The sequence below is a fragment of the Octopus bimaculoides genome, chromosome 27, assembly GCF_046866305.1.
Source record: "Octopus bimaculoides isolate indiv1 chromosome 27, ASM4686630v1, whole genome shotgun sequence".
NCBI classification, from domain to species: Eukaryota; Metazoa; Mollusca; class Cephalopoda; order Octopoda; family Octopodidae; genus Octopus; species Octopus bimaculoides.
The window spans coordinates 139,126-167,013 of NC_142954.1; the positions used below are offsets into that span (position 1 = coordinate 139,126).

The 27,888-nt window shown below is 39.1% G+C and overlaps 1 protein-coding gene across 3 annotated transcripts; it reads right to left on the reverse strand.

Annotated features, from left to right (window-relative positions):
- Positions 1-58: 58 nt before the first annotated feature.
- On the reverse strand, positions 59-25,666 carry LOC106875642 (GATOR2 complex protein MIOS). 3 transcript variants are annotated; one of them, XM_014923870.3, is made up of 28 exons: positions 24,830-25,666; positions 21,777-21,916; positions 21,042-21,121; positions 19,858-19,937; positions 18,686-18,729; positions 17,961-18,019; positions 17,025-17,166; positions 15,992-16,090; positions 14,786-14,880; positions 13,674-13,715; positions 12,551-12,606; positions 12,034-12,107; positions 11,371-11,415; positions 11,045-11,163; positions 10,586-10,720; positions 10,387-10,462; positions 9,654-9,819; positions 8,605-8,676; positions 7,725-7,837; positions 6,544-6,719; positions 5,742-5,807; positions 5,160-5,232; positions 4,056-4,194; positions 2,953-2,994; positions 2,294-2,465; positions 1,464-1,566; positions 483-573; positions 59-300 (listed from the first exon to the last, which is right to left on the reverse strand). In XM_014923870.3, the coding sequence occupies exons 2-28, from the start codon at positions 21,898-21,900 to the stop codon at positions 243-245; spliced, it is 2,541 nt and encodes an 846-aa protein (XP_014779356.1). In that variant the 5' UTR covers positions 21,901-21,916; positions 24,830-25,666; the 3' UTR covers positions 59-242. The 3 variants fall into 3 exon arrangements, with proteins under 3 accessions (XP_014779356.1, XP_089199339.1, XP_052833198.1); XM_089343213.1 differs by having other exon boundaries at positions 21,777-23,048; XM_052977238.2 differs by having other exon boundaries at positions 24,744-24,884.
- Positions 25,667-27,888: the final 2,222 nt, after the last annotated feature.

Consider the following 27,888-nt stretch of genomic DNA (forward strand, 5'->3'; position numbering starts at 1 on the left):
ATATATATATATTTTTTCCTTTTTTTTTTTCCTTTTGAATAAAAAATAAAAACAAATATAGCTCTGAAAAACAAATTTGTTTCTCATTTTGTCTTTGTGAACAAATGTTTTTACTATAGTTTGAACTCTTTTATATCTTTTTAAAAGATTTTTGGGGTGGTGCTTTTTATTTATTGTTTCTTTTTTTTACTATTTATTTTGGTTTTGAAAAATAAAATTTCTTGTAATCCAACAGTAATCATTCAGTCTAAAGCCATACATTTACAGGAACAACCAGCTACAGGGCATTCCATGTGATCTCTGAAAAAAATTTAGAAAAGAAGAAAAATTAAGCAATCATTGCAAAAATCTGTTTTTCTAATGATTGAAACAGGCAAAAGATAAAAAGAGTACTTGCAAAATTGCATTGAAGATGGTGCCCCAGCATGGTTGCAGGTCAATAGTTGAAACTAGTAAACAAATAAAAGAATCTTGCTACTTACTTGAACCAATCTGTAATATGACCTGCATGACCTCCATGTCGACAAGACTGACACCAGGTAAACCAATTCTTAAATGGAGAAGTTTTTGAATCTGGAAATTGCAAGAAGGAAAATAATAGAATTTAAACAGAAATAATAATGATTTCTTTGATTTACTTCTTTGGCAAAGGACGAGGGGAACAATACAAAGACAGACATAAAGTGTAGGGGTTTATACGTAATGAAATCATCTGGATTAGCCAGGCTGTCTGGCGCTCAGTCAGCTTTACTGCCACAGCATTTGCTCCACCCCCACCCCCCTCATGCTCTCGCCATTCTATTCCACATTGTTCCAATCATCTTCCCACCTGATTGGAGGTCTTCCGAGTAGTCTCTTCCATTTACTTGACAACTGCCTGAGTCCACCAAAGGGTAAGAACAGGATGGAGTGCATGAAGGATGTGGTTTTGATTTCTGGTTTGGGTGGTCAATTTGTGTTCTTGAACAAAACATTTCATTTAATATTGATCCAGTCCACTCAGCTGTAAATGGTTAACTTTGCAATGGACTGGCATCCTATCCAGGAGAAATGTTGTGATTTCACAGCTTAACAGGAGCTGGCAAGGCCAGGGGCTGTACCAGTGTTCATAATCTGTTTTTGGCTTAGTCTCCACAGCTGGATGCTCTTCTTAATGTCAGCCACTTAATAGAATATATCAGATGCTTCTTATATGGCACCAGCATCAGTACTTTTTATGGTGCGCCATGAAAACCAGGGTCCTAGAACTCTAATCAGTAATGTTCAGGGTTGATTATGATTATGGTGATGATATTGACATCTAGACACCCTGAGATCAGAATAAAGGTTGAGGGTGGAGGCTATTTAGAAGTGATATGACCCTTAACAACAAATACTACAGAATCCCAGAAGACTGATCCGTTCTGGTTAGGGTTAAAATTGAAAACCAAACAGAACAAAGAAGAAAGTGTAAAGATTCTGACCTGGAGATCCTTCTATAGACAGGGCCCCTGAAGCAGTCCCTAAATTCTTCAGACACAAAGCACACCGGGGTAGAGGATTACGACAGTGTGGACAGCAAGAAACCTGAAAGAAAGCAGAAAATCAGTAACAGACTGGAATTGATGATCAGAGATTTACTAAAAAAATCCTTTCTACTATAGGCACAAGGCCTGAAATTTTAGGGTGAGGGGCTCAGTGCTTAAATAGTCCTTATTTTATTGACTCTGAAAGGGATGAAAGGCAAAGTTGACCTCAGTGGAATTTGAACTCAGAATGTAAAGCTGAAAAAAGGCCACTAAGCAGTTTGCTCAGCGTGCTAACGATTCTGCCATCTTGTCACCTTAATAACATTAGTAATAATAATAATTAGGTGGACCTGTGAAAACATCATGGAAAACATAAAGCACTGGGGACTTAACTACTCCTGGGTGGGAGTATAAAAAATTGCATCCTTCTGCCCAGCCGTGTTGAGTGAGTGTGGCAGAATAGGCTCATCATACCAGTAGGATCTCAAACTCAAGTACACAGCCTCCACATCAGACCATGGTTGGGGGAAGAGAACATGCTGAGGCCCCTTGGTCTTGCAGTGGACTGAACATAGGTAACCCAATCCAATCTCATTTATATAAGTGGTTATGTATACATCTGGGCATTGTTGGGTTACCTCTGCCAGTATAGATGTAAACACATACATACAAGCACACACACCACACACAAGTGCATACATGGCTACACACACACACACACTAATAAAAAATAAAAGGTTCCAGAAAAAAGAGAAAGAACAAGAAGTGAACAGTTTTTTTTTCACCTTAACATGTTTCGCTGTGTTGCTCGATCGACTCCAGTTCTGTTGTTTGTTTTTCACCACTGGCTGTGCATTTCGGGAGACTGACTTTCGACAAGAATTGCAGCTGACAAATACTTCTGAGTGCTCGTGATTCTGTGAGTCACAGCCCTGCCACAGTATATCAAACAAGGCTCTGTAATAGAAAATATTGAATATTACTGCACCAAACATACCACTACCCATGTTTAGCATTCATCACATTTCCTTCTTCCCCCATCTCTATCCGTCACTCAACTCTCATACTCCTGTGAACTTAACAACCAACACTGCAAGGGGGTGCTGAAAAGTTCCTGGCCTTAAGGGTGTTGCAAAGGGCCTGGTTGGAGGCCCAACCTTCTGAGTCCTTTTACAGGGCTTAGAAAAACCGAAGGACCACTGCAATATGTGTGTGAATCTGAGAGGGGAATATGTTGGATAAAATCATAATTAACTAATCCTATTGTATTGTCTTTCATCCAAGGCCAGGAATTTTTCAGCACCCCTTCTTTTATTCAATGAGAGAATTGTTTCATTCAGTTACTACCAATACTTCCAGTGCCTATACCATACTTCCATTTACCTCTTTCAATGAGGGAAGTGTCTCACTCAGCCTCTACCTCCAAAGCTTGTAATGAACCTACCTTTGATGCCATAACTTCCATTGGTTCAGAAGGTTTCTGTAGCTGCAAAGGACATAAATTGATGTGAACAATAAGAAAGAAAGAGTGAGAGAGAGAGGTTTTAAAACTGTCTCTACAGATATCCTATAGAAATTAGAGCCAGCACTAGTTTGCTACAACATTTTGTAAATGAATACCTCAATGTAAACAATGCACTTGAAGACGGGAAAATAGGTAAAGCGTGTAGATGGGTGTGGATACATATTTCAGGAGTTCTTGCTCCTTCTTCAGTAATACATCTAAACCGTTAACCATCCATAAACACATTGCTTAAATAGCTACCAAATATACTGGTGTAACATAATTGGATAGACCAATTTCACATAATAAACACATTCCTGACAACTGGTATGTACATTCGATATTCGTGTAATTCAAAATATTCATTACTATTTCATTTTAAGATCTGTTTTAGTGGGGAAATGAAAAAATTATCCTCAGAGAAACACTTAACAATTGTCCAACTTGTTGAGAAATAGCTACTGAAGTTGGCTACTTAGTCACTGTTGATCAGCATGCTGTGGCTACTCAGACCATCTTTGACTAGGGTAGTCAGAATAACTGCCACCATCTGAAAGGTATTTGCAGAAAATTTCATTAAAAAATACCAATTTTTCTGAAAGTTATGAAGAAACGAAATCTAAACACGTGAATTACTCAAAACTCTTCCCCACCACCAAACACGTTTTCGTAACAAATTCTGATATAATTGTAATCTATGCATTCTTGTAATCCAACAGTAATTATTCAGTCTAATAGGAGCAAATAGATAAATAGGTGCAAATATAGCAAGTTAGTTTGAAGCACTTCCTCGCCAGACTGATGGATATAGGCATTTCAGACTAGTTATCTCCCCTTCAGCATCAGACACTGGGAGGGGAAAGCACAGTGGACTGACCCGAGATATAATCCCTCTCGTTATATTCCACTCAGTAGTGATGTTTATAAATATAAACTTGAGAGCCATTAACTATGTATGTATACACTGAATAAATAAGAAAAACTGTGAGGAGGAAGATAGTGAAAAAAGATAAGAGTGAAGGCCTGAGAATAGAAGGTGTTACCCATGTATCCAAGAGTCAGCCCGACTGTCCGTTGATAACCAGCTGGGAAATGTAGATATTGCAATGAAACAGGCCGTTTGCATATCACTAGAAACGTCAACATACTTCTGTAACAACTGTACACCTTTCTCAGACAGACCTGAATAAAATTGGAAAGGAAAGAAGATATTAGTGAAATAGCCATAGATTATGTCAAGACTTTCGTATTGGTTATTATAAGTAAAACAATAAAGAAATGATTGACAATAGAGAAATACAGAGTGCCTCTGTTTTTTAGTACATGGTAAATGCGACTCTACCAAAATTCAATGCACAATTACATCCAGTTATTTTTTTTTTACTTGTTTTAGTCATGGCTGCAGTCACATGACTAAAACAAGTAAAAGAGGAAAAGAAAATGCAGAAATATTACATTTGCTTGCAATTAAACAGTATGCCATGTGACCACACGAAATACGTGGTGTCACTGGTAAGTTCCAGTAACAGGCCATAGTGGTGAACGTGTTAAAGTATCGTTCACCAACATCATCGTTTAATGCCTGCTTTCTATGTTGGCATGGGTTGGATGGTTTGATATGGAGCTGGCTTGCAGGGAACTGTCCAGACTCCAGCTGTCTGTTGAGGCATGGGAAATATGGCTGGATGTCCTTCCTAATGCAAGGGGATGCGATAAATAAGTAAAGGTTTTTCTAATTACTCCAAAACAATGCATACCCTATCCATCATCATCATTTAACATCCGTTGTCCATGCTGGCATGGGTTGGATGGTTTGACCAGGGCTGGTAAGCTGAGGAGCTGTACCAGGCTCCAGTCTGTTTTGGCATGGTTTCTAAAGCTGGATGCCCTTCCTAATCCCAACCACTTTACAGAGTGTACTGGGTGCTGTTACGTGCCACTGGCAATGGGTGCCAGTTGCTTGACACCAGTATCTGCCATGACAACCAATGGGTCTTCTTCTCAAGCACAAAATATTGCCAAAGCTCTCGGTCATTTGTCCACAAAACAAATACAAATTTGTACGTGGTCTTGCATTACTTTTTTGAATGATGCACAAGAGGAAGAGAAAGAAAGAAATAAAAGAGAGGTGTATGGCTAGTACTCACCAGTGAGCAAGATGCCGTCCAAATTTCCAGCCACCACCAACTGATTGGATAAAGACTGGATGTATTCTATCAACTGAAATGAGATACAGAAATGGCAAGATGACCAATGGAACTGATTAGTGTTTTGGTTAGTGTGTAGGTGGGGAGGGGGCGAAGTGTGTAGTTTTTTTATGTCCTCTGTGGTCGAGTGTAGTCTGGGAGGTGAGAAGGGAGGAGGTGAATGTTATTCCTGTGCTCTGTGCGAAGAGGGGAAGGAAAGGAAAGAAAGATGTAGAGTGAACTAAAGAAGAGATGGGGGAAAGGAAGAGGGAAGACACTGTGTGGGAGTTGGATGGAGTCTGTGACAGGGAGAGGAGGAGGGAGGGAGAGGAGGAGGGAGGGAGAGGAGGAGGGAGGGAGAGGAGGAGGGAGGGAGAGAAACTATGAGTATAACAAAAGATGTGTGTATGATACAATAAGTGTGTGTGTGAGAGAAAATATGAGTGTATGCAAAAGTTAGAGGGAGTATATGAGTATGTGAGAGAGAGAGAGAGAGAGAGAGAGACAGAGAGTATGTGTGAAAAAACACAAGCTGGTACTCACAGAATCATCTGGAAGAAAAGTACAGGCAAATGCCACCCTGTCCCCAACAGCCATTCCTTCTTCAAACTGGAAACATAAAATTTCATAATGGCATTATCATATTATTGATTGTTACTTAGAGCTAAATCAAGAACAAACACCACACAAAACTTATACATTCTAAAGGTCTTTTACAGAGCATGGTTGTGTAGTAAGAAGATTTCTTCTCAACCACATGGTTCTGGGTTTAGTCCCATTGCATGGCACCTTGGACAAGTGTCTTCTACTATAGACCCAAGCTGACCAAAGCCTTGTGAATGGATTTGGTAAGTAGAAACTGAAACGAAGCCTTGTATGCACGCATGCATGCATTCACTCATGAATTATTATCATCATTTGATGTCTGCTTTCCATGCTGGCATGGGTTGGACGGTTTGACAGGAGCTGGCCAGGCAGAAGACTGCACCAGGCTTTACTGTCTGTTTTGACAGGGTTTTCACAGCTGGATGCCCTTCCTAACACCAACCCCTCACAGGGGTTTGGCTATATCCTATTTTATTGTTATTTAGTGCTGAATCAACTCTGATCAAGAGTTCCAGCCATGACCATCCTGTTGTTTGTATATCACTGCTACTACTCACTACAACTCACCCTTGTCTCTGCACGAGGGAGTTCAATCTAATGACTGAAATAAGTGAAAAAGAAACACACACACACAAAACATGTACACAACAACAACAAAAACATAATTGCAGTAACACTACAAGTATAAAAACACGAACAACAAAAAGAGCACAATAACAACAACAGCAACAAAACTCACCAATATTTCTTTGTAGTTATCCGTTTCTGATGAGGAAAGGAACCAAAACATAGCTCTTAGGTAAGGATTTGTTAACTGTCGTCTGAAATTACGGCACATTTTCTGCCAGAGGGCATCTTTGTTCTCTGTGAAACCAGCCAGTGCCATGCCTACCAATGCCAAACTGCGGTCAGATTCTGAGAAATAAAACATAAATGAATGAGAAAAGAGAGCAGCAGGGGGGTGGGGACAGGATAGGAAAAATGATAATTATATCTTTTTATCTTTTGTTCCAGTTACTTGAATGTGGTCATGCTGGGGCATTGTCTTGAAGGGTTTAGTCACCCGACTTATTTTCCCCTCAGTCCCCACAATAACTTTCCAGAAAATTGTATGCCCCACTTGTGGTTGGAAAAAAAAAAACTTTATTTTTAATATTTTTTTAACCTAGTGGTAAGGCTGTTGCACTCACGATTGTGGGTTCAATTCCCTGATTGGGTGGTGCATTGTGGTCTTGAGCAAAACACTTCATTTCATGTTGCTCCAGTCCTGCTTTCAATCAGGGGGGAATGTTGGCCTGCTTGCTTAGTCAGTGGGGGTGGTGTCATTTGAAGGCTAAAACAATGCAAAATGCATTGTGACCAGTGATGTGTAACGACATCTGATAGCTTGGTTGGTCACGTGACATGATCACAATTATTTAATACAAAAGAATCTATTGGTAACTCTTTTATTAAGTACTTAGTCCAAAAAAAAAAAAGGGTACATTATTGACTAAGAATAAAATGAGAACCTTATGCCTGGTGCTTATAGAACAATGCCCCACAGCAATCTTCCCATGACCCATGCTGTGAATCACTGGTTTAGTTGAACAAATTGAGTCTGGTGTTGATTTTTTTAAGGCCAGTATTTATTGCATTGGTCTCTTTTACAAAACCGTTTAGTTACAGGGATGTATCCCCTCCTCGTGCCACCAATGTTATTCAAGGGAAAGCAAAAGTGGATACAGCTTGGCACCAGTGATGTCACAACTCATTTCTACAGCTGAGTGAACTGGAGCAACATGAAATAAAGTGTCTTGCTCAAGAACACAACACACAACCTGGTCTGGGAATCAAACTCACAACCTCACGTTAGCCTGACACTCTAACCACTGAGCCATGCACCTTCACCACACACACAGAGAAATGACATTAATTTACCTTCATCTGAAGAAGGGGACCGTTCATCATTGAGAATAGCCAAAGCTAATGTTATGTGGAGGTTAAATAAAGCTATAGCTGCTGCCCTCTCATATTCACCTTGTTTCTGTAGTCTACAAAAAAGAAAGAACATACAAGACACAACTTAAAGAAATTCAAAAGTAGACAATAAATATAAAAAGTTGGAGGTAATGAAACATTAACCTAACCCTAACCACATGGGGCCATCGGTGGTTCATTGCAAACGTCATGCAACCACCATATGCACCATAATATTTTCTAATTGTTGTTGGCGATGGCAGCTTTATCTTGTAGCCAAGAATTTAGATTTTTCTTTTCACTATATTCTCCATTATGGTTTAAGCATGTGTGTGTGTATATACATACATCTCTCTCTCTGTGTATATATATGGGCACATGGTTTGATCTATTTGATGATACAAGGTATGTTATAAAAATCTGCTTAACCATGTGTCCCAATGGCAAGAAACTATTAGTAACTCTTATTTTACTTACACTAAATGAGACAAGTGGAACCTGTGGAAATTCCATAGGATGAAAAAGATAAAGAGAAGATATTTAAGAAAGAAAGGATGATATGCATTATTATTTTGCTAATTTATTTTACTTCCAGTCACAAAAATATATGATTTTAAAATTTCCCACTGCTAAGCACTTTGTATTTCTCTCTTTCTCTTCACTTTTCCCTCCCTACCCTACAGCACGTCATTAACAAAATGGAGAGAGAAAAGATGTGTAGGGATTAACCATATATATATATATACACACACATACATATATACAGTCATCTAGTTATATATATGCAATTATCTATAGTTCTCTCTCACCAAAATAACAACAGCTAATGGAAGTAACTCACCTTCTCCTGAACTCACTTATTCCAGTTGGATTTTGTAGATTGTCCCAGCCACACATCTGTAGAACATGGTACCTGTAAGAACATAGTAAATAAGACAAAAATATATGGATTGCTCTAAATTCAGGTAGAGGGGAGAAAACTGAGAATAAATGAAAACACGTTCTATTAAAACAAAATGTTACCTTGCCCAGAATTAAGTGACAGTTGGGGGACAGGAAATGCCTCTGAATGTAGAAAAAAAGTCCAAAACAACAAATTCTCAGACTTATAGCAAGATGCCATGTAGTGGGATTGAACCTGGGACTTTATGATCACAAAACAATCATCATAAGCACTCAGCTATGCCTGGTCTACAGGCATAACCCTGTCGACACTGGGCCACAATAACATTCCTGAAGACTAGAATGAAATGAGGCTAGTATGCTCCACTGGATGTGTAATGTAAGTGTATATGTGCGATAGAGGTTAAGTATAAGAGGAATTGGTTGCTGCGTGTGGAAGAGAGAAGACTGCACTGGTTTGGTCATGTGATCCAGATGGATGCTGACAGCTCCATAAAGAAGTGCTAATCTCTCAAAGTGGATGGAACACGTGGAAGAGGGAGATCCAGGAAGACATAGGACAACCTCCAGGATGCTGAACCTTTCAGATAAGATGACAAAGGACTGGGATACCTGACACCTTGCTGTACTCAAGAAGACCTGTCCTGTACAGCAGAAGTGTTAAGACCACCCCACCCTCTAGTGAAAGGGATTGACCTGCATGTGTCCTGTGTTGGGGCCACATTAAATGCACCCATCACACACTGTAAAGTGGTTAGCATCAGGAAAGGCATTCAGCTGTAGACACCAAGCCAAGTCAGAGTGGAACCTGGTGCAGCTCTTCTGCTTGCCAGCTCTGGTCAAACCATCCAACTCATGCCAGCATGGAAAACGGATGTTAAAGGATGATGATGATGATGATGATGATAGGCCACTGACACATTTACTGACAAAATTATTAAACAAAATAAAAAACCCCAATAAAACACAAAAAAAGGCACATCTTACCTCTCCTCACTGCGATAAACATATTTGGCACATGTTTCATTATCTTCAAGTCCCTGCCATTTTTCTCGCGTCTCTTTACTCTTCAAGTTTAACAGAACACTCTCAACTCCATAATAGCAATTCTGCTCAGTTTTTCTCATCTTATCTCTAATTCTATCTTTACACACTGGGATAAACAACAGTTAAGGAAACAATGGACCAGTTTCATACAAATAAACATTATTAATCACAAACAAACAAATTTGGTAATTAATAAAGATTTGTGCACAACACACAACAGATATTGGAAACTTAAAATAAACTGAAGGAAGTGAAAATACAATTTTTAAAACCTTCACTGTAAAACTCTAAATATGAGTAACTTAGATAAGTTCGGTTTCAGCCAGTATAGGCTCAGGCCATGTCTAACTTAACAGCGCCACCTGGTGAAGTCTTTTAGATTGTGATTCACACCTCAGTCATATATGGGACACCATGGCCCACTCTAGCAACAAGTTATTATTGTTGGAGACATATCTGGGTGTAGGAGATTGGTCCGGGATTTTTTTTGAGAAATTTGTTCAAAGAACTTTTGAATTTTATGGGATCTACACCTGATGAAGGCTGGAGGGTATATCAGCTGAAACGTGTTAACAACAAACAAGATGAAGATAAATATCTGTCAAATGTAAATAATGTGAATAATGTTTATGGGATCTGTTTCTGTAATTTTCAAACAGAATTAAAAGGATACTTGCCATCCACGTCCAGAGTCGTGAAAGCACTTTGTCATCTTGTACTATTTCAGCACTTTTCCATGGTTTATCTATCTAAAAATATAAAATGACAATACACAGTCAACAGATGAGAGATCCACCACCACCACCACCAACTACCGTAAGTTGAGATTTACAACAAAAACAACGTCATGGCTAGTGTAATTAGGGACTGACCTCCATTCCATATTCAAGCATGGCTCGATTCTTCATAATCATCCCAATGTCTTCTTTGAGGAGTTCTTTACAAAGATGAATGTCTTCTTTCTTCTTCCCAGAAACTTCTGTTAAATTAAATTCATTCGACCAATCCTGTAAGATAAAGAGATAAAAATATTCATGGCTGAAGCAGGGAGGGGATGAGTCTTTTACCTTTTTACTGATGAAAACAGTAACACCTTTCATAATATAGGTGTGACTTGGGGTTAAACAACAACAACAACAAAAAGGGGACACATTAGATAATGTAGTCCTAGATTAGCTTGTTGACTATAAGATGGATAATCTCAGCTGGAACACTTGATAACTGGTCTGACACATTACAGTTGATGTGGAGCTATACAACAATACTTGCTGCTGCTGCTACAACAACAACAACAACAACAACAAAACTACAAAGATGGAGAAGTAACTTACCAGAGCAATTTGGTTACAAATCGTCTCATCAGTCATTATTCCATTGGGTCGAATGGTGAGGAAACGATTGTCTTCAGAGAGATGCCAAGCAAAGGAGGAAAGGCATGTCGACTTATCACCTGAGGCAATAAAGGAAAGAGAAAGAGAGAACATGTGTTAGTATGAGAGTGAGTGAGAGAGAGAGTGAGAGAGGGAGCATGTGTTAATATGAGAGTGAGAGAAGAAGAGAGAGAACATGTGAATGTGAGAGAAAAAGAAGAGTGAGGATTGATGGTGATGACGATGATGGTGATGGTGGTAACGATGATGGTGACGATGATACTTACAGGGTGTATATCTTTGAATGTAAGCTGGCTCAAGATCATCTGGGCCTAGAAGAGTATGAAAGAAACAGTTTTAGACATATGCCTTGTGAGTAAATTTGGTAAACTGAAACTGTGTGGAAGCCCACTGTACATGTGTCTTTCTTTTAAATCCCATGACTAAGCGGTACAGCTAAAGACACCGATATAATAAGAACCAGACCTGAAAAATAAGTATTGGTGGCAATGTATTTGACTAAAAGCCTTTAAGACAGCACTCCAGCATGGGCTGCACAAAGAAGACAAGTAAGCTATTTGTTCTTCCTCCACAAGAAGTAGAGATACCCCCAGAGACACTGGTGGTGGAGCATGATCTTTGAAAGTGGGGCCTCAACAATGACAGAAATTATCTTACTAAATTCTTGCTTATTTTCAAAATTAAGTGAAGCAAAAATAGTGTATTGCAACAGAAATATGGTAACAGAAAGGTTAAGATGATAGAACATAATTTGAGGGCCATTTAGCTACCATTTCTAGCAGGTTGAGCATGCATAGGTTTGTGAAGTTTATAGTGTTTTGTTTGAAGTTTGTCGAGTAGGTAGTTGGAAAGAATTCTAGAAATCTGGAAGCAGGAGAGGTTATTGAAAAGAAAAACTGAAGAGAAACAAAATTAAAAAGATCCTTTACCATCAGAAGTGTGGATAATATCACAGTGTTGAATTGTTGAGCTATCTTTACACAGAATACTGAGGAAACCGACCCTGAAAAGAAAAAAACACCAAGGGACATTTTAATAATAAGCAAAATTTATAGTTACTAAATGTATTAATTATTAATTTCAACGATGATGATGATGATGATGATAATGACTTGCACTGTTTGATGAGAATCTTGCTTCTCAACTACACAGTTTTCGGTTCAGTCCCATTGTGTGGCACCTTGGGCTTGTGTCTTTTGCCCCAATTGACCAATATATATATATAGTTCAAAAGTGTATAAAAAAAAAATCAATAACCAAAGACAGAGACAGGTGAGGGAACAACAAACAAGGTGTATTAGTTTGACGCTCAGGAAAAATGGAAGAAATCGTTGATGTTTCAAGCCTGTGCTCTTCTAAGAAAAGGAATGAAAAGAGGGAAAAAAACATGCTTGGATTAACGGTTAATACACATACACACATTTATATATAAGCTGCTACACTCACCGTGTGGGGCACCAACTGACTTTCTGTACAGGTTTTAATTCAGAGATTGTAAATTCCTAGTGAACAAGTTAAAGAAATACAACTGTAAACTTGAAGATAGAATTCTAAGAGAGAGTATATTCATGTTTACCCATGGCTTTTCAACATTTGGCACCAAATCTCACCTTGTGGCCAAGAGTTTTCAGCCTTAGACTAGAGTCAGGCCCACCTGGTATTTATTTCAATGACCTAGAAAGGCTGAAAGGCAAAGCTGACCTTGGTGGAATTTGAACTCAGAATGTAAAGACAGATAAAACACTGTTAAACATTTTGCTCAGCATGCTAACAATTTGGCCAACTTGCCATCCTGCCTCTAAATTAAATTTCTAATTTGCTTAAATAGTTCAATGAATTACAGGTGTCTGGACATTAATATAAATGATACAAGTTTATTAATACTGTACTATTCAAGTTACGAGTCAGTATGAGGTACCTGTAATTAGAGTAGAGGTGCATGGCTTAGTGGTTAGGATGTTGGACTCATAATTGGAAGATTGTGGTTTCGATTCCTGGACTGAGCAATGTGTTGTGTTCTGATTCCCCACTGATTGAAAAGAGAACTGGAGCAACACGAAATGAAGTGTTTTGCTCAAGAACACAATGCACGACCAGTCAGGGAATTGAGATCGTTGCCAGTGCCCCTGGACTGGCTTGTGCGGGTGGCACATAAAAGACACCATTTCGAGCGTGGCCGTTTTCGTGCGGGTGACACGTAAAAGCACCCACTACACTCTCTGAGTGGTTGGCGTTAGGAAGGGCATCCAGCTGTAGAAACTCTGCCAAATCAGACTGGAGCCTGGTGTTGCCATCCGGTTTCACCAGTCCTCAGTCAAATCGTCCAACCCATGCTAGCATGGAAAGCGGACGTTAAACGATGATGATGATGATGATGATGTAGCGATTGTGAGTGCAACAGTCTAACCACTAGGCCATGCTCCTTCACGTCCCCTAATATATACAATTAAATTCATTAAATTCGGTAAGGGATCTTGGCAGAGGTCTTATCAATTCTACTGTTCCTCTGACACCTGCTCCCTACTTCCTCTGCCCTGATATTAATACACAGTGTGCAGTAAAAGGATACAGGATCATCTAAGTTTCTAAGATTCCAGATAAATACTTGATTCTGAAAAAAAAAAAAAACAGATATTTAAAATCCATGACGAATCAAACAGATTATGTTTGACAATCTGAATGACAAGCAAGTACAAACACTGGCATATGCTGATAGTAAGAGACACACACAAACATGCACATGGACAGTGTTATACATACACCGAGAATGATACACGCGCACACACACAGAAGCACTGATACACACTCTCATATGCAAACACTGACATACAAGCACACACAAACACCAACATAGAAACACATACATATATACTGACAAACACACACACACACATTAACTGGTATCAATACATACAAACACTGTCCTAAAAAAGGATAGAAATCAAAATTTCATGTTAATTTAGGTTCCATACATCAGCTTAACAATGACAAAGTTATTTTACTTAATTAGTCATTATTTTAAGAATTAATTGAAACAAACTCTGTAGATTCCAACTGAAATATGGTAACAAAAGGTTAAAATGGGAGGTTTTTAATCTTTGGACCAGATGTGGTTTAATGTGGGTTGGTGTTAACTGGCTTTAACTATTTAATCCTTTAGCATTCACATTATCCTGTCAAATGTAATGTTTTTTATTCACATTGTCTTCATTAATCATTTATCATCTCGTAACTGTGATTTTGATGATGTAAGACCACTACTCTATAGCAGAAACGTTAAGGCTGCCTCCCCACACCCTGGTGAAGAGGATTGGCCTGCAAGAGTCTTGTGCTGGTGCCACATAAAAGCACCCAATACACTCTGTAAAGTGGTTGGCATTAGGAAGGGCATCCAGCTGTTAGAAACCAGGCCAAAGCAGACTAGAGCCTGGTGCAGCGCTCCAGCTGGCCAGTTCTGGTCAAACCATCTGATTCATGCTAACATGGACAACAGACATGTGATGATGATGATGATGATGATGAATGCCATTATAGAGTAAGTGTGAGAGGTAAGATCTGGTCAGTTTGAACATAAAACAGGAAGAATATTTGGGGTGCATATGGCCAGTTTAAATGTTGAAGAGTTAATTAGTTGAGATTACAAAAATAATTGAGAAATTGAAGTGAGAGAGGAAAGCTTACCTCGGTAAAGGAAACAACTCTGTTTGGGAACAAAGGATCAATAGATATGCCATAAAGGGCTTTGGTGTTAGTTGACAACTGGGGTTTGGTAGATTCTATAAAATACAACAAACGGTTAGTTATGTTAAAAGGAAACAAAAAAATGCACCAATGCTTTTATTTATTTACTTATTTTTTTTACTTGTTTCAGTGTCATTTGAATGTGGCCATGCTGGAGCACTGCCTTGAAGGGTTTTAGTCAAACAAACAGACATCAGGACTTATTAATCCTGCGATGGACTAGCGTCCCATCCAGGTGGGGAGGTGGGGGAATATATATACACCTTATGACTTGAGAAGCTAACTTTACCTTTACTTTCAGTTTACACACACACACACACACACATGGTGGGGTTCTTTCAGTTTCTGTTTACCAAATCCACTCACAAACTTTGGTTGGCCCAAGGCTATACTAGAAGACGCCTAAGGTGCGAGGCAGTGGGACTGAACCAAGAACCATGTTGTTGGGAAGCAAGCTTCTTACCACACAGCCACACTAGTGCCTGTACATATATTATATATATATATATATATATATATATATATATATATATATATATATATATATAGGGTGTGATGGATAAATTGTCGCTGTCTTATATTTTTGATTTTGCAAATTCGCATCGTTTGTTTTTGATTTTGATGACTACACAGTATAGTAGGGGCAGTCGGGCACTGTCTGTGAGAAAAACAGCACCACGACGCAATTCACTCTGCCATAAATTTGGAAACGACATGCTGTACCACTTGGTATTCACACTGAAAGCACCAATACAAACAGTTTAGAGTGTTTGAGTGTCAATTTGAGGACGTATACTGAGAGTGATAAAAATCAAACATCCAGTCAACATCATGGTGTTTGGAGTGATCACTAGTGATGGTGATGTTATGCCTCCCTTCATCTTTCCACATGGCCTCAGACTCAAAACAGAGGCCTACATCAAGTGCCTGGAGGAGGTAGTGCTGCCCTGGGTCAAGAGGGTGGCTACTGGAATTTAGATGACAGTTTATTCACCACACATTGTATATATGCACACACACATCTGTGTGTGTGTGTGTTTGGGATTATTCTTACAAACATTTCATTTCTAAAGATATGGTTAACAGTCTGGAAAGTCCAAACCTGAAAGTTGTAGCAACATTTTGGCATTGGAACTCACAACTCACCTCGAATATCATAAACACGTAGGCATTTATTGACTCCAGCTACAAACGTCTTCGATTCTCTTGGCTGCCAGCAAAATGAAGTACTAAATTCCGATATTCCTAGAGAAAACAAAGAATATTAATGAGATATTAGAATACAACAATTGATCAATCCTTGAATTGCAGAAATCCACTCAAAATGTCATTACCGTTATCTCTGGAAAGTTTTAGAATATATTAATGCCTGCTATCTCCAGGATTTTATTCAATGCTGATGCCACGTAAAAAGCATCCAGCTGTAAAAACCCTGGCAAATCCGATACAAAAATCTGGTGCAGGTTCCTGTCAACCTGTCCAACCCATGCCAGGACAGAAGGCAGACGTTAAACAATGATGATGATGATGATCTATCCTTTTTAGAGGTAAATCAAGTTTGAAAGTGTTTTTTGTTGAGATATCTTTTATGTTTTACTTGTTTCAGTCATTAGACCGTGGTCATACTGGGGCACCTTGCTTGGCTTGGCTTCATGCTCTTGCTTGATGGGGCTGGGGCCGTTCCAAGTTAGTGATCTCAGAGACATCATCATAACTTGGAAAGAAAAAAAAAGTCAAGGAGTGGCTGTGTGGTAAGTAGCTCGTTTACAAACCACATGGTTCCGGGTTCAGTCCCACTGTGTGGCACCTTGGGCAAGTGTCTTCTACTATAGCTTCGGGTCGACCAAAGCCTTGTGAGTGGATTTGGAAGACGGAAACTGAAAGAAGCCTGTCATATATATATATATGTTTGTGTATATGTGTTTGTCCCCCCAACATCACTTGACAACCGATGCTGGTGTGTTTACGTCCCCGTAACTTAGCGGTTTGGCAAAAGAGACTGATAAGATAAGTACTAGGCTTACAAAGAATAAGACCTGGGGTCGATTTGTTCGACTAAAGGCAGTGCTCCAGCATGGCCGCAGTCAAATGACTGAAATAAATAAAAAAATGTCACAACCATCACCTCCACCACCATCAAATTCACACAGAAATGTTATAAACCTAATGTTAATCTTACCAATATCTAAATATGGTTTAGTCACTTCATTAGGAACATAATGTTTTCTTTCAAGAGGCATTGCCGATTCTACAGACTTGCTGTTCACGTCCCAGATTGCAATGCAACCATCATGTCGATTTTTCTCAAGTCCGGCAGCCAACTGGAATATAAGACAACATAAAACAATGTAATAATATTAAACAGTGAACAGATAGAGTAACAATATCAATGACGAGCTTGAAAACCACACTTTGTGCAGACTTTTAAGCTAGCTCCTGTGGAGGGTTAATTGAGCAAAACAAAACAGAGCTAAATAGCATGACTATAACACGTTTATAATGACTATATGCCTCAGGGGATGTTTGATCAGAGGTTAAGGACGGATGGGAATTAATTTTTACTCCTAACATACTTTACTCCTATCTGCCTCAAATCCTGACTTCCTACACAGCTACTTCCCTGGTCTACCTCCATTATGTTTAATTATCATTTCACCAATGAAAAAACAACTTGCCAAAAGCCATACAAACCGACAAAGAGCCAAAGTAAACCAGAGTGTGATGAAGGCAAGAAAGCTGAAACTTCTAAGTCGTTGTTGGTCTTTTCCTCATAAAAGTTAATGTGTGTGTGTGTGTGTGTGTGATGCATTTTCATGATTGATTTACTACTTTCTCTTTGTCTTAAGTGTGTTTACTGACTTGTAAATTTGTAAACAGAAGAACAAACAGCCTTGCGATCATGTCTTTTTGGAATATCAGGGACTACATTTTTCAGTGTGACTTTAAATTTTGCTATACAATAGGATGTGCTTTGAGGGCAGTTTGGCTGCAATTTCTGGCAGGTTTAACAACCTGATAGAGATTCATTCATTGACTTAACTACTGATTTTGGTTACAGATACAGAAAAAAATAAAGGGAAAATATGAAATCAAAATGATTTTACTGGAAACTTACCAAATTTGATTCAATTGGGTTCCATGCCAAATAATTACACTGTCTTGTGTGTCTCTGAGCTGTAATCAAAACAATGGAAGAAGCAGACATTTAGAATGGTTATTAGAAGAAATGGCAAAGGGAAGAACAGTTATGGTTCATGATGTTGAATTTGAGAAAAACATGTTTCATGTATATCTGTCTGTCTGTCTATCTATAGACAGATAGACAAATAGAGAGATAGACAAAGAGAGAGATAGATAAGTAGAGAGATAGACAAACAGAAAGATAGATAAGTAGAGAGATAGACAAATAGATAAATAAACATATAAACAGATAGATAAGTAGATGGAAAAACAAATAGGCAGATAGATAAGTAGATAGACAAATAGACAGATAGATAGCTAGCTAGCTAGATAGATAGAGAGATGTGAAATTCAGGGAGATTTGGCTGCTATTTCTGGCAGCAAGTCTAGCGTACATTGAGCTTTGATACATTATATATTTACATATCTTTCTTTCTGCTTCCCTCTATGTTATTTCTGTCTCCATCTTTGCAAATATTTTTGCTAAAGTCTTGCTGTCATTTCTAGCTTATGAAATATCGCAGTTAAATGGACCTTTTGTAGTTCATTTGTATCATGTAACAAATAGATGTAGAATGTATAGACAGATAGATAAACTGAGAGATAGACAGATAGATAAACTGAGAAGTGTAAAGTGAAGATCAACAGAATGAAACATACCAAATTCTTTGCCTGCCAAATCACAGTTCCGTACATCTCCAAGACTGTTAAAAGAAAATGAAGCAAAATGAAACAAAACTTGAAAATGGTACAATGGGCAGTTAATAAACTACTAAGGAAACAAATGTTGTTGTTTAACCCTTTTGCTATCATATTTCAGTTGAAACACACTACTTTTGTTGTTATCTTCCTTTGAGAAATGTTGTCCTTGGTCAAACGTGGATCCTACGTACTTGAAGGTGTCCATCAAGTCTGTCTCTGTTCAGCACCATGCTGTCTTTTGGTTGCTACTATTATCTAGGATTATGCTCTTTTCTCAGTTGATCTCCATCCGTATGCTCCTGATACTTTTTCCAGTTTTAAGTCTTAGCTCCTGTAGTTCTGCTGCACTGCTTCTACTTGTTTTCCAACAAGACTCAGAGTGTACAAGACTCTGGCAACTTTGATCCTTCTGTATGGACTCTTACAACTGACACTGAAAAGATCCGGGCATTTGATTTTATTCTACATATTCCCCTCTCAGATTCACACATTTATTCCAGTTGTCTTTCAGTTTTTTTAAGCCCTGTAAAAGAAAGTGGAAGGTTGGGCCTGTGACCAGGCCTTTCACGGTACCCTTAATATCAGTAACTTTTCAGCACCCCTTTGTATGTGTGTGCTTTTATGCATCAAGTGGCTAAATGAGAGGATCTCAAGGCTAATGACAGTATTTCGTGTTCTAACAAGGCAATCCATCTGAAGGTGGATATTAAGATTACATTTTGGTATTAATGCTGCTTCTGTTGCTAATAATTAATTTTTAATTAGCCTGTTGGCTATTTGCAACATCAGCGTCTGACAAGATGCTGATATTCTATATATTGTAACAGCAAGATTTGACTGGGATGCGGTGACTGGACACCTCCCACTGATGATTTCCAGCAGAGTGAAATCACATGATATGAAATTCCAACGCCTATGGCAGACGATTCTTGTCTGCTATAATCTATGTGTGTGCTTTTAACTACTAACAAAACAGAAGCCTTAGCAGCTGTGCGTCAGTGAGCCAGAGTTTGTTGCCATAGCAACAGAAGAGGCAGGGAGAGACAAGAGAGTGATGCACACTGACATTACACATTCAATGAAAGAAATGATAAATAAATCAACAACAGTTGTTTTTTCTCCACACTTACTTGGTCAGAAGAATTTTGCCAACGACTTGTCCGATAGCTAAGAGGTTTGGATATTCTGGTCTTGGGTAGAGTGCCACACACTGAAAAATAACAAAACAGTAAGAAAACTAGAAAAGCATTCGGAGAGCGCAGACCTCTGCTAAGCAGCTCATTTTAAGATAGATACGTGAGCAAAATTACTAATAGAGAAATGAAAAGAAACTTTGAAAACAGCAAAGCCACAATAAGTTACATGGGAACGAGGAACGTGTTTCAAGGGAGATAATCAAAGAATGTAACGTTGTAATACTTCATGTAAAGTAAATATAATAAATGAAAAATCCTTCAAAAATCCATAAAAATTTCCGGATCACTACCAAAAATTCATCATCTGTTCTTTGTGTCATTACCAACATTTCCTGCAAGTTTCATCAAATACTGTTCACACCTTTTTGAATTATTTTGCACACGGACGGACGGACAAACCAATGCCTATGAAAACATAACCTCTTTCCTTGGCAGAGGTAATGACATTAGAAGTATTTACTGAGATCAAGGTTATTCCACTACACTAAACCTCATACCTACAACTCTACTCCTCAATTTGTTTTATTTTCATATCTCATTCTTATCTATTCCATCGCTCAATGGTTAAAATGCCGGACTCACAATCATGAGGTAGTAAGTTTGATTTCCGAACCGGGGCTGTGTATTGTGTTCTTGAGCAAGACACTTTATTTCACGTTGCTCCAGTTGACTCAGCTGTAGAAATGAGTTGCGACATCACTGGAGCCAAGCTTTAACGGGGCCCCTTTGCCTTTCCATTGGATAACAGTGGTGGCGTGGAGAGGGGGAGGCTGGTATGCATGGGTGACTGCTGGTCTTCCATAAACAACCTTGCCCGGACTTGTGCCTCAGAGGGAAACTTTCTAGGTTCAATCCCATGGTCATTCATCACTGAAAACAGTCTTTACCCTTTATCTGTCTTAGCTTCCAGTTTAGATTATGATGCCTCTCTCTCTCTCTCTCTCTCTCTCTCCATCCCTCTTTTAAGCTATAGCAGAAGTCTGGGGCTATAGAAGACACTTACCCAAGCAAGGTATCATATTGGGACTGAACCTGAAACTACATGGTCAGGAAGCAAACTTCTTAACCACACAACCATGCTTGCACCAATTATATGAATGTGTATCGACACTACTAACCTTCATAAACTGTACATCCGAAGGGAGGCATGTGTAGAGAGGAATGGCACAGGAGTTGCTTGATAAGGAAACAGCTTTCGCTGAAAATAGAAGAAATAAAAATACAAGAAAATAATAAGTAATTTGTCAAAATGTGTGTTGAAACAGATATCATTATACTTGGTGATGGTTTCAAATTCTGCCTAGGTCAACTTTACCTTTCATCCTTTCGGGGTCGATAAAATAAGAATCAGTTAAAGACTTGGTGTCAATGTAATCGACTCATCCCCTCCCTCAAAATTGCTGGCCTTGTGACAAAATTCGAAACCATTGTCTGATTTGGCATGGTTTCTACGGCTGGCTGTCCTTTCTAACACCAACTACTCCAAAAGTGCCATGGGTGCTTTTTACGTGCCACTGGCACAGGAGCCATTTACATGCTACCAGCAACAGCCACGACTATGATTTCACTTGACCGAACAAGTCTTTTCAAGCACAGCATAGCACCAAAGGTCTCAGTCACTTGTCATCCCCTCCGTTAAGCCCAACATACAAAGATCATGCTTCACCACCTCATCTCATGTCTTCCTGGGTCTACCTCTTCCACAGGTTCCCTCCAGTTAGAGATGGCACTTCTTCACATGCATGACCATATCAGTGCATTCGTCTCTCTTGCACACCACATCTTTTGTCTCTTTTTACATTATTTTTTTAATAAATTGGAGGGAAATGAAAGGGTTAAAAAAAATTACTTACCCATTTGATTCTGTGCCAAGTTGGCCTTGTTTTCCACCCGATACTGGGTGACTGAAGTCCCGCACATGATGAAATTATCATGGTTGCTGTTGGACCAACAAACATCCCATTTACAGATACTCATTGTCAATACAAGTTTCCTTTCATTTGGTTTGGTTGACATAAAAAAAAATCAATAAATTAATTAAATAACAACTGAAACAAAAGAAAACAAAACTTGTGAATAATTAAAAAAGTGGTCTTTTATGGTCCTACAGAAAGTTTAACCTTTTCGCAGCATTCACATTATTCTGTCCAGAGTAATGGTTATTTATTCGCATTATTTTGAATTTGTAGCGGCACAAGTTATATTTTTAGAATGACATTGTAGGGTAGATGTGAGAGGTCATATCTTGTCAGACAGGTAGAATATTTAGGCCAGGTAATTGGCACCGATGCTGGCATGGGTGGGACAGTTTCACAAGAGCCAGCCAGGCAGAAGCTTGCACCAGACTTTTGCGACTGTTTTGGCAGGATTTTTACAGCTGGATGCCCTTCCTAACACCAATCACCCAGCAGAGTGGATTTAGTGCTTTTTACATGACACCAGCTCAGGTGATGTCAGTTTTGGCAAGGTTCTTACAGCTGGATGCTCTACCAGATACCAACCACTTCACAGTGTGGACTAGGTGCTTTTTAAGTAGTAGCATTTTATCTGATCAAATTCATCCTATGGCTGCAGAACTGTTTCTGGAGGGAAACGCAATCTTTCAGGATGATAATGCACCAATTCACACAGGTAAAGTTGTTACTGAACATAGTGGGTGCTTTTACATGCCACCGGCACGAGGGCCAGTCAGGTGGTACTGGCAATGGCCACACTCAAATGGTGTTTTTCACATGCCACTGGCACAAGTGCCAGTAAGGCAACGCTGGTAATGATCATGCTCAAACAGTGCTTTTTACGTGCCACCAGCACAGGGGCCAGTCAGCGGCCCTGGCAACGATCACCATCAGATGGCACTCTTAGCGCTCCACTAGCACAGATGCCAGACATGCGGTGCTGTCATCGAATTTGATTTTGAATTCACTTGCCTTAACAGGTCTTCACACGTAGAGTTTAGTGTTCAATGAAGGAAAGGTACGCATAAGTGGGCTGGTTACACCACTAGCATAGGCCACAGGTTATAGTCTCACTTGGCTTGCTGGGTCTTCTCAAGCATAGCATATTTCCAAAGGTCTCGAGAGGCTTCTTTTCCCTTTGTTGACCAAATCCATTTACAAAGCCCATAGCTACAGTAGAAGACATTTACCCAAGGTAGTAAACCAAAGATCACATGGTTGGGAAGCAAGCTTCTTAACCACACAGCCATATATATAATACACCCTGATTAACTCTGTTTTTTTTTTCACTTTTGTACCATACACACACGTGGGTGAGGGGGAGAAAGGTAAAGAGACCTTACATACTGTCGATAAGCCAGCTGGAGGAGATGTCCTCCTGGGGCTAAAAGCAACAGTAACATCCACCCCTAGGGGTCAGCCACATTTAAGTGGCAATATACGTCACTTTATCGTGCAGTTACTGTTAATACCTCATTTAGAGAATTAACATTGCTTGTTTTCACTTTTTCGATATCAGTGAATAATTTCACTGGAAAAAGATATATATATATATATATATATCTTTTATCTTTTACTTGTTTCAGTCATTAGGCTGTGACCATGCTGGGGCCACACCTTGAGTTTTTAGTCGAATGAAGTGACCCAAGTATTTATTTTTTTAAGCAAGGTACTTATTCTAGCTATGTATTTTGCCAAACCACTAAGTTACGGGGATGCAAGCACACCAACACTGGTTGTTAAGCGGTGGTGGGAGACAAACATAGACATACATACATACATATATTTCTTTCAGTTTCCGTCTACCAAATCCACTCACAAGGTTTTGGTAGAAAACACTTGCCCAAGGTGCCACACAGTGGGACTGAACCTGGAGCCATGTGTTTGGGAAGCAAGCTTATTACCACACAGCTAAGTCTGCACCTACACACACATTCATACATACAAAGGCAATAAGAGAGCCTCTGCGTGGTTTCTCAAACTGTTAGAAATAGCAGCCAAATATCTCTCTCAAATAACACGGAGTCAAACACTGTATACCTGGATACACAAAAAAGGTGGGATGGTCATGACTGAAATGTCTTTCTTCAGAGTAACTCCAGGTTAGCCCTGAGCGAACAGATCTATGAGGAAAGGCATTCGTAAGTATCCCATTTTCTTGTATAATCAGGGCCTACATTGTCCCACGATTCCTTCTTTTACACACACGCACACACACACACACATATGTGTATAACGTTATACACATACATACATATATATATATTTGTGTGTGTGTGTGTATATAAGCTCTTCTTCGCTCAACGAAAAATAACAAGCCGAACGTACCGACAGACCGACACACTATACTATAAACAGTACTAAGTCCAGATAGTATTACGGGGCGTATATATATTGGTAGGTAGATGACAATACATCGGGAAAGAATCACATCTTCATCGACAGACAGAGCTTCTGTGACAACGCAGAAAGCCACCAACAAGAAAGCTTTCCAATGTTGTTCGAATTCCATCTCGTGCTGTTTATTATAAGCCTACATTGACAACAATCATTATTATTACACGAGCCAAGTAGGAAAACTAGGTGATCGTTTGGCTCGCTAGAAATAACAGCTAAATAAACCTCCTTTAAAAGTGTAAAGTTCACATCAGATGATGTGGTCCCAAGTGATCCTTAAAAAAGATGGGATAGTCAAGGTTGCGAATGTCTTTTAATAGATGTCTGCTCGATCAGAGTTGACTAAGGGCTCAACATCATCTCCGATCAGAATACAATATATATATTCTTCCAACTAATTCGGGATTAGTAATAAGTTAATCATAACCGAAATGGAATTATTAACACAACTAGAAGAATGCTATTTACCTTTTCGAATAGATATAATTAAGAAAAGTGGGTGTCTGAAACGAAGTTGGAGTTGAAACAAGATAAGGAAGGAATACGATAATCACCTCTTAATTATGGAGCAGAAGTATGTTTATCATTCGGCCGAAATACACAAATATCGCTTCATACGCGTGTTTTCTACAAGTGGTCACGTGATGGTCGAGTCTTTCTGGCTTAACGCGGGCCCAGGGCAGTGGCAAGGTAGAGTTCGAGTTCGATCTCGGTCTGGAGAGAGGAGAGTTATTCAGCAGAAAGCTGTGACGTGCTGTTCTCTTCCGCCAAGTACACTTCACCAAGTTCCAACTGCATCAGAAACCAACATATTTTCTGACAGAATCATTCAAGATGTACCATTTTTTGCTGTACTTTCGTTTAGGCGTTTAAATTATAGTGTGGCAGTCAATTACACCTCTTGTCCTCGTATTTCTTTTCGCTGTTATATACCTGACTCGTTTGGAACCAGGAAATTATGTCACCAGGGCCAGAGCCACGCTACTCAACCTCCTAAAATTATAACAACTGGGACAACAATAACAACATAAATGATAACAACGAATTATCCGTCCGTCAAATCACTCTTTGGACTTGCACGTGTCTAACAAGAAGTCGCATGACAAAACGAAAGAGGCTGTGGGCTGAAACAGTATTTATATTATATCGTTAAAATTCCATTACTGAACGGATGGTTTTGGGCAGCAACATTCTACATTTATTTACATGTTGTCAGCAATGAAGTCGTCTAAAACGGAACATTTCATCCTACCTAGATCAACAAGAATTTCTTCATCGTATTAATATAACTGTCTTGATTAAGTTAACTTTTCTGTTGTTTTTTTTAGTGCAACACAACGTACGAGGTGGATCATCCAAGTAGAACAAATGGCTGTTGATGACATAACTTCATCTTACACCGGTAAATATCTAGCAGCAGAGGGCGCTTCTCGTCAGCACCCCCCCCCCCCTCTGACATGGCAGTAATTGATTCCGACAGGAATGTGAAATTGTTGGTTATTACTGGTGTTGTTAGAGAAGCCGGCTGCATGAGACATGGCTCATCATCAGCGGGCCGCACTACTAAAAAAAGATTGAAGGTGATTTTTTTTTGTTAGACATTCTGAAAGTCCCGCAGGCTGCCTAAAACCGGACTAGGCCAACTTCTTCGTCATCATCCGACTTCCTAGAATTAGCAGCCAAATCTCTTTTAAATCATTTCCTACCGTTTTCAAACAAGAAAGAAAAGTTAGAATAATTTATTTAACTGTCATTACCTTGAATAAAATACGAGATGGTTACAACTGGAATTGGTCTGCCTGTGTCGTAATTAAGGGTAAATAAAAGCAAAGGACACATCTAAAACTGTTCTCATTGAAAATATGTCCGAAATTAAAGAGTGGTGGTCGCGGCTGGAAGTGCTTGATCATTGATCTACATCAGTGTTTCATATGGATCCTTTTGCTTTCTATTTTACTCTGCTGTACCCCCGTAGCCACTCAGTGTTTAAAAAAAAAAAAATCCTTTTATATTTTTATTATTAAATGCTTAAAAAAATTGTGAAAATATTTTGTGTATTAAAGAAATAAAACCAATTTATTGCACATAAATTTTAACAAGAAACTCTTCTATGGACCCCGGAGGGCCGTGTGGACCACAGTTGAGTTCCACTGGTCCACATGGTTTAAAGCGAAACAGTAAAGGAAGACACATTGAATAGTGTTCTCCTAGATATGTCTGGATTAAAAATGGGATGGTGGTAGCTAGAGGTTTTTGATTGTTTGTTGGGCCAGGGCAAACATGGGGGCAAAATAACAAAGAAAGACATGGAGAAGTAATATTGGTAAAAGGATCACCATTTTAGCGAAAGTGTTCATAGAGGTTCTGTAAGTGAGCTTTTGAGAAGTGTGTGTCATGGAATATCAGAAGGTATTTTTATACAAAGTATTTTAATTTATTAAAAGATGACTGGCTCCCGTGCTGGTGACACGTAAATAGCACAGTCCGAACGCAATCGATGCCAGGCTCACTTGACTGGCTCCTGTACCCATGGCATGTAAAAAGCACCCACTACACTCTCAGAGTGGTTGGCATTAGGAAGGGCATCCAGCTGTAGAAACATTGCCAGACCAGATTGGAGCCTGGTGTAGCCACTGGCTTTCCTGACCTCAGTCAAACCGTCCAACCCATGCCAGCATGGAAAATGGATGGTAAACGATGATGATGATGATGATAAGAGCTGACAAGTAATATGAACGTAGCAGGTATATGTGCATGAGTCAGAGAAAGCTTTACAACTTATGTTTGAAATATGGATTCAGTTGGAAGTCGTTATAAGCAAACAGAAACAGCTAGAGTAAATGAAAATATACCCTGCTAGAGGTAATGGAAAGATACAGGATGGTGTTGAAGAAAAGTGGGGTAATAATAGGGTGGCCAAAAGGGGTGGATGGATGTAAAAACAACAAAAATGATGGATTAATCAGGTTGAGGTTTATTTGTGAAATACAGTTGTTTTGAAATTGATACAGAAAGTGGTCCATGTTTGTAGGGGCCTGGGTGCCAAGGGGGCAGTAGCCCGAACAAGTTTGGGAACCACTGCTCTAAGCCATGGGGACTCCTTTGAAGAGAGCTTCATAAAGACAGAAGAGGTATTAACCAACCTAGATTTCTTCCTGCACTTATTTCTTCTAGATTTCAACCTGAGGGCCATTTCCTTTCAGATATGTTATTACACGAGCAAAGGTAGGCAGAGTCTCTGCTTGACCTTATAAATATGCTATCCATTGAGCAAATAGTACTCTGTCCAGCAAGGAGTAAAAATGTCCTGGACAATGTTATGGCAATACCAAGGATTTTCTTGAATTTTGACTTAGTAGAACTAAAAATGCATGGTCTGAGGAAAAGTGCGAGCATGCAGTTTATTAGAAGCACCTAACTAAAACCCTTCAAAATGGTGCCCTAGCATGGATGCAATAGAAGATAAAAGGCAAGAACTACCAAAATATTGTGACAGACATTTAAGAATTTGGAGGGCTGAGGGGGAATTTTTTCTCTTTTCTTGAAGAAGAACAATCAAAGAAAACAACAGTTCTGTGGAAATGAAAAATTAATTTAAAAAACAACAACATTA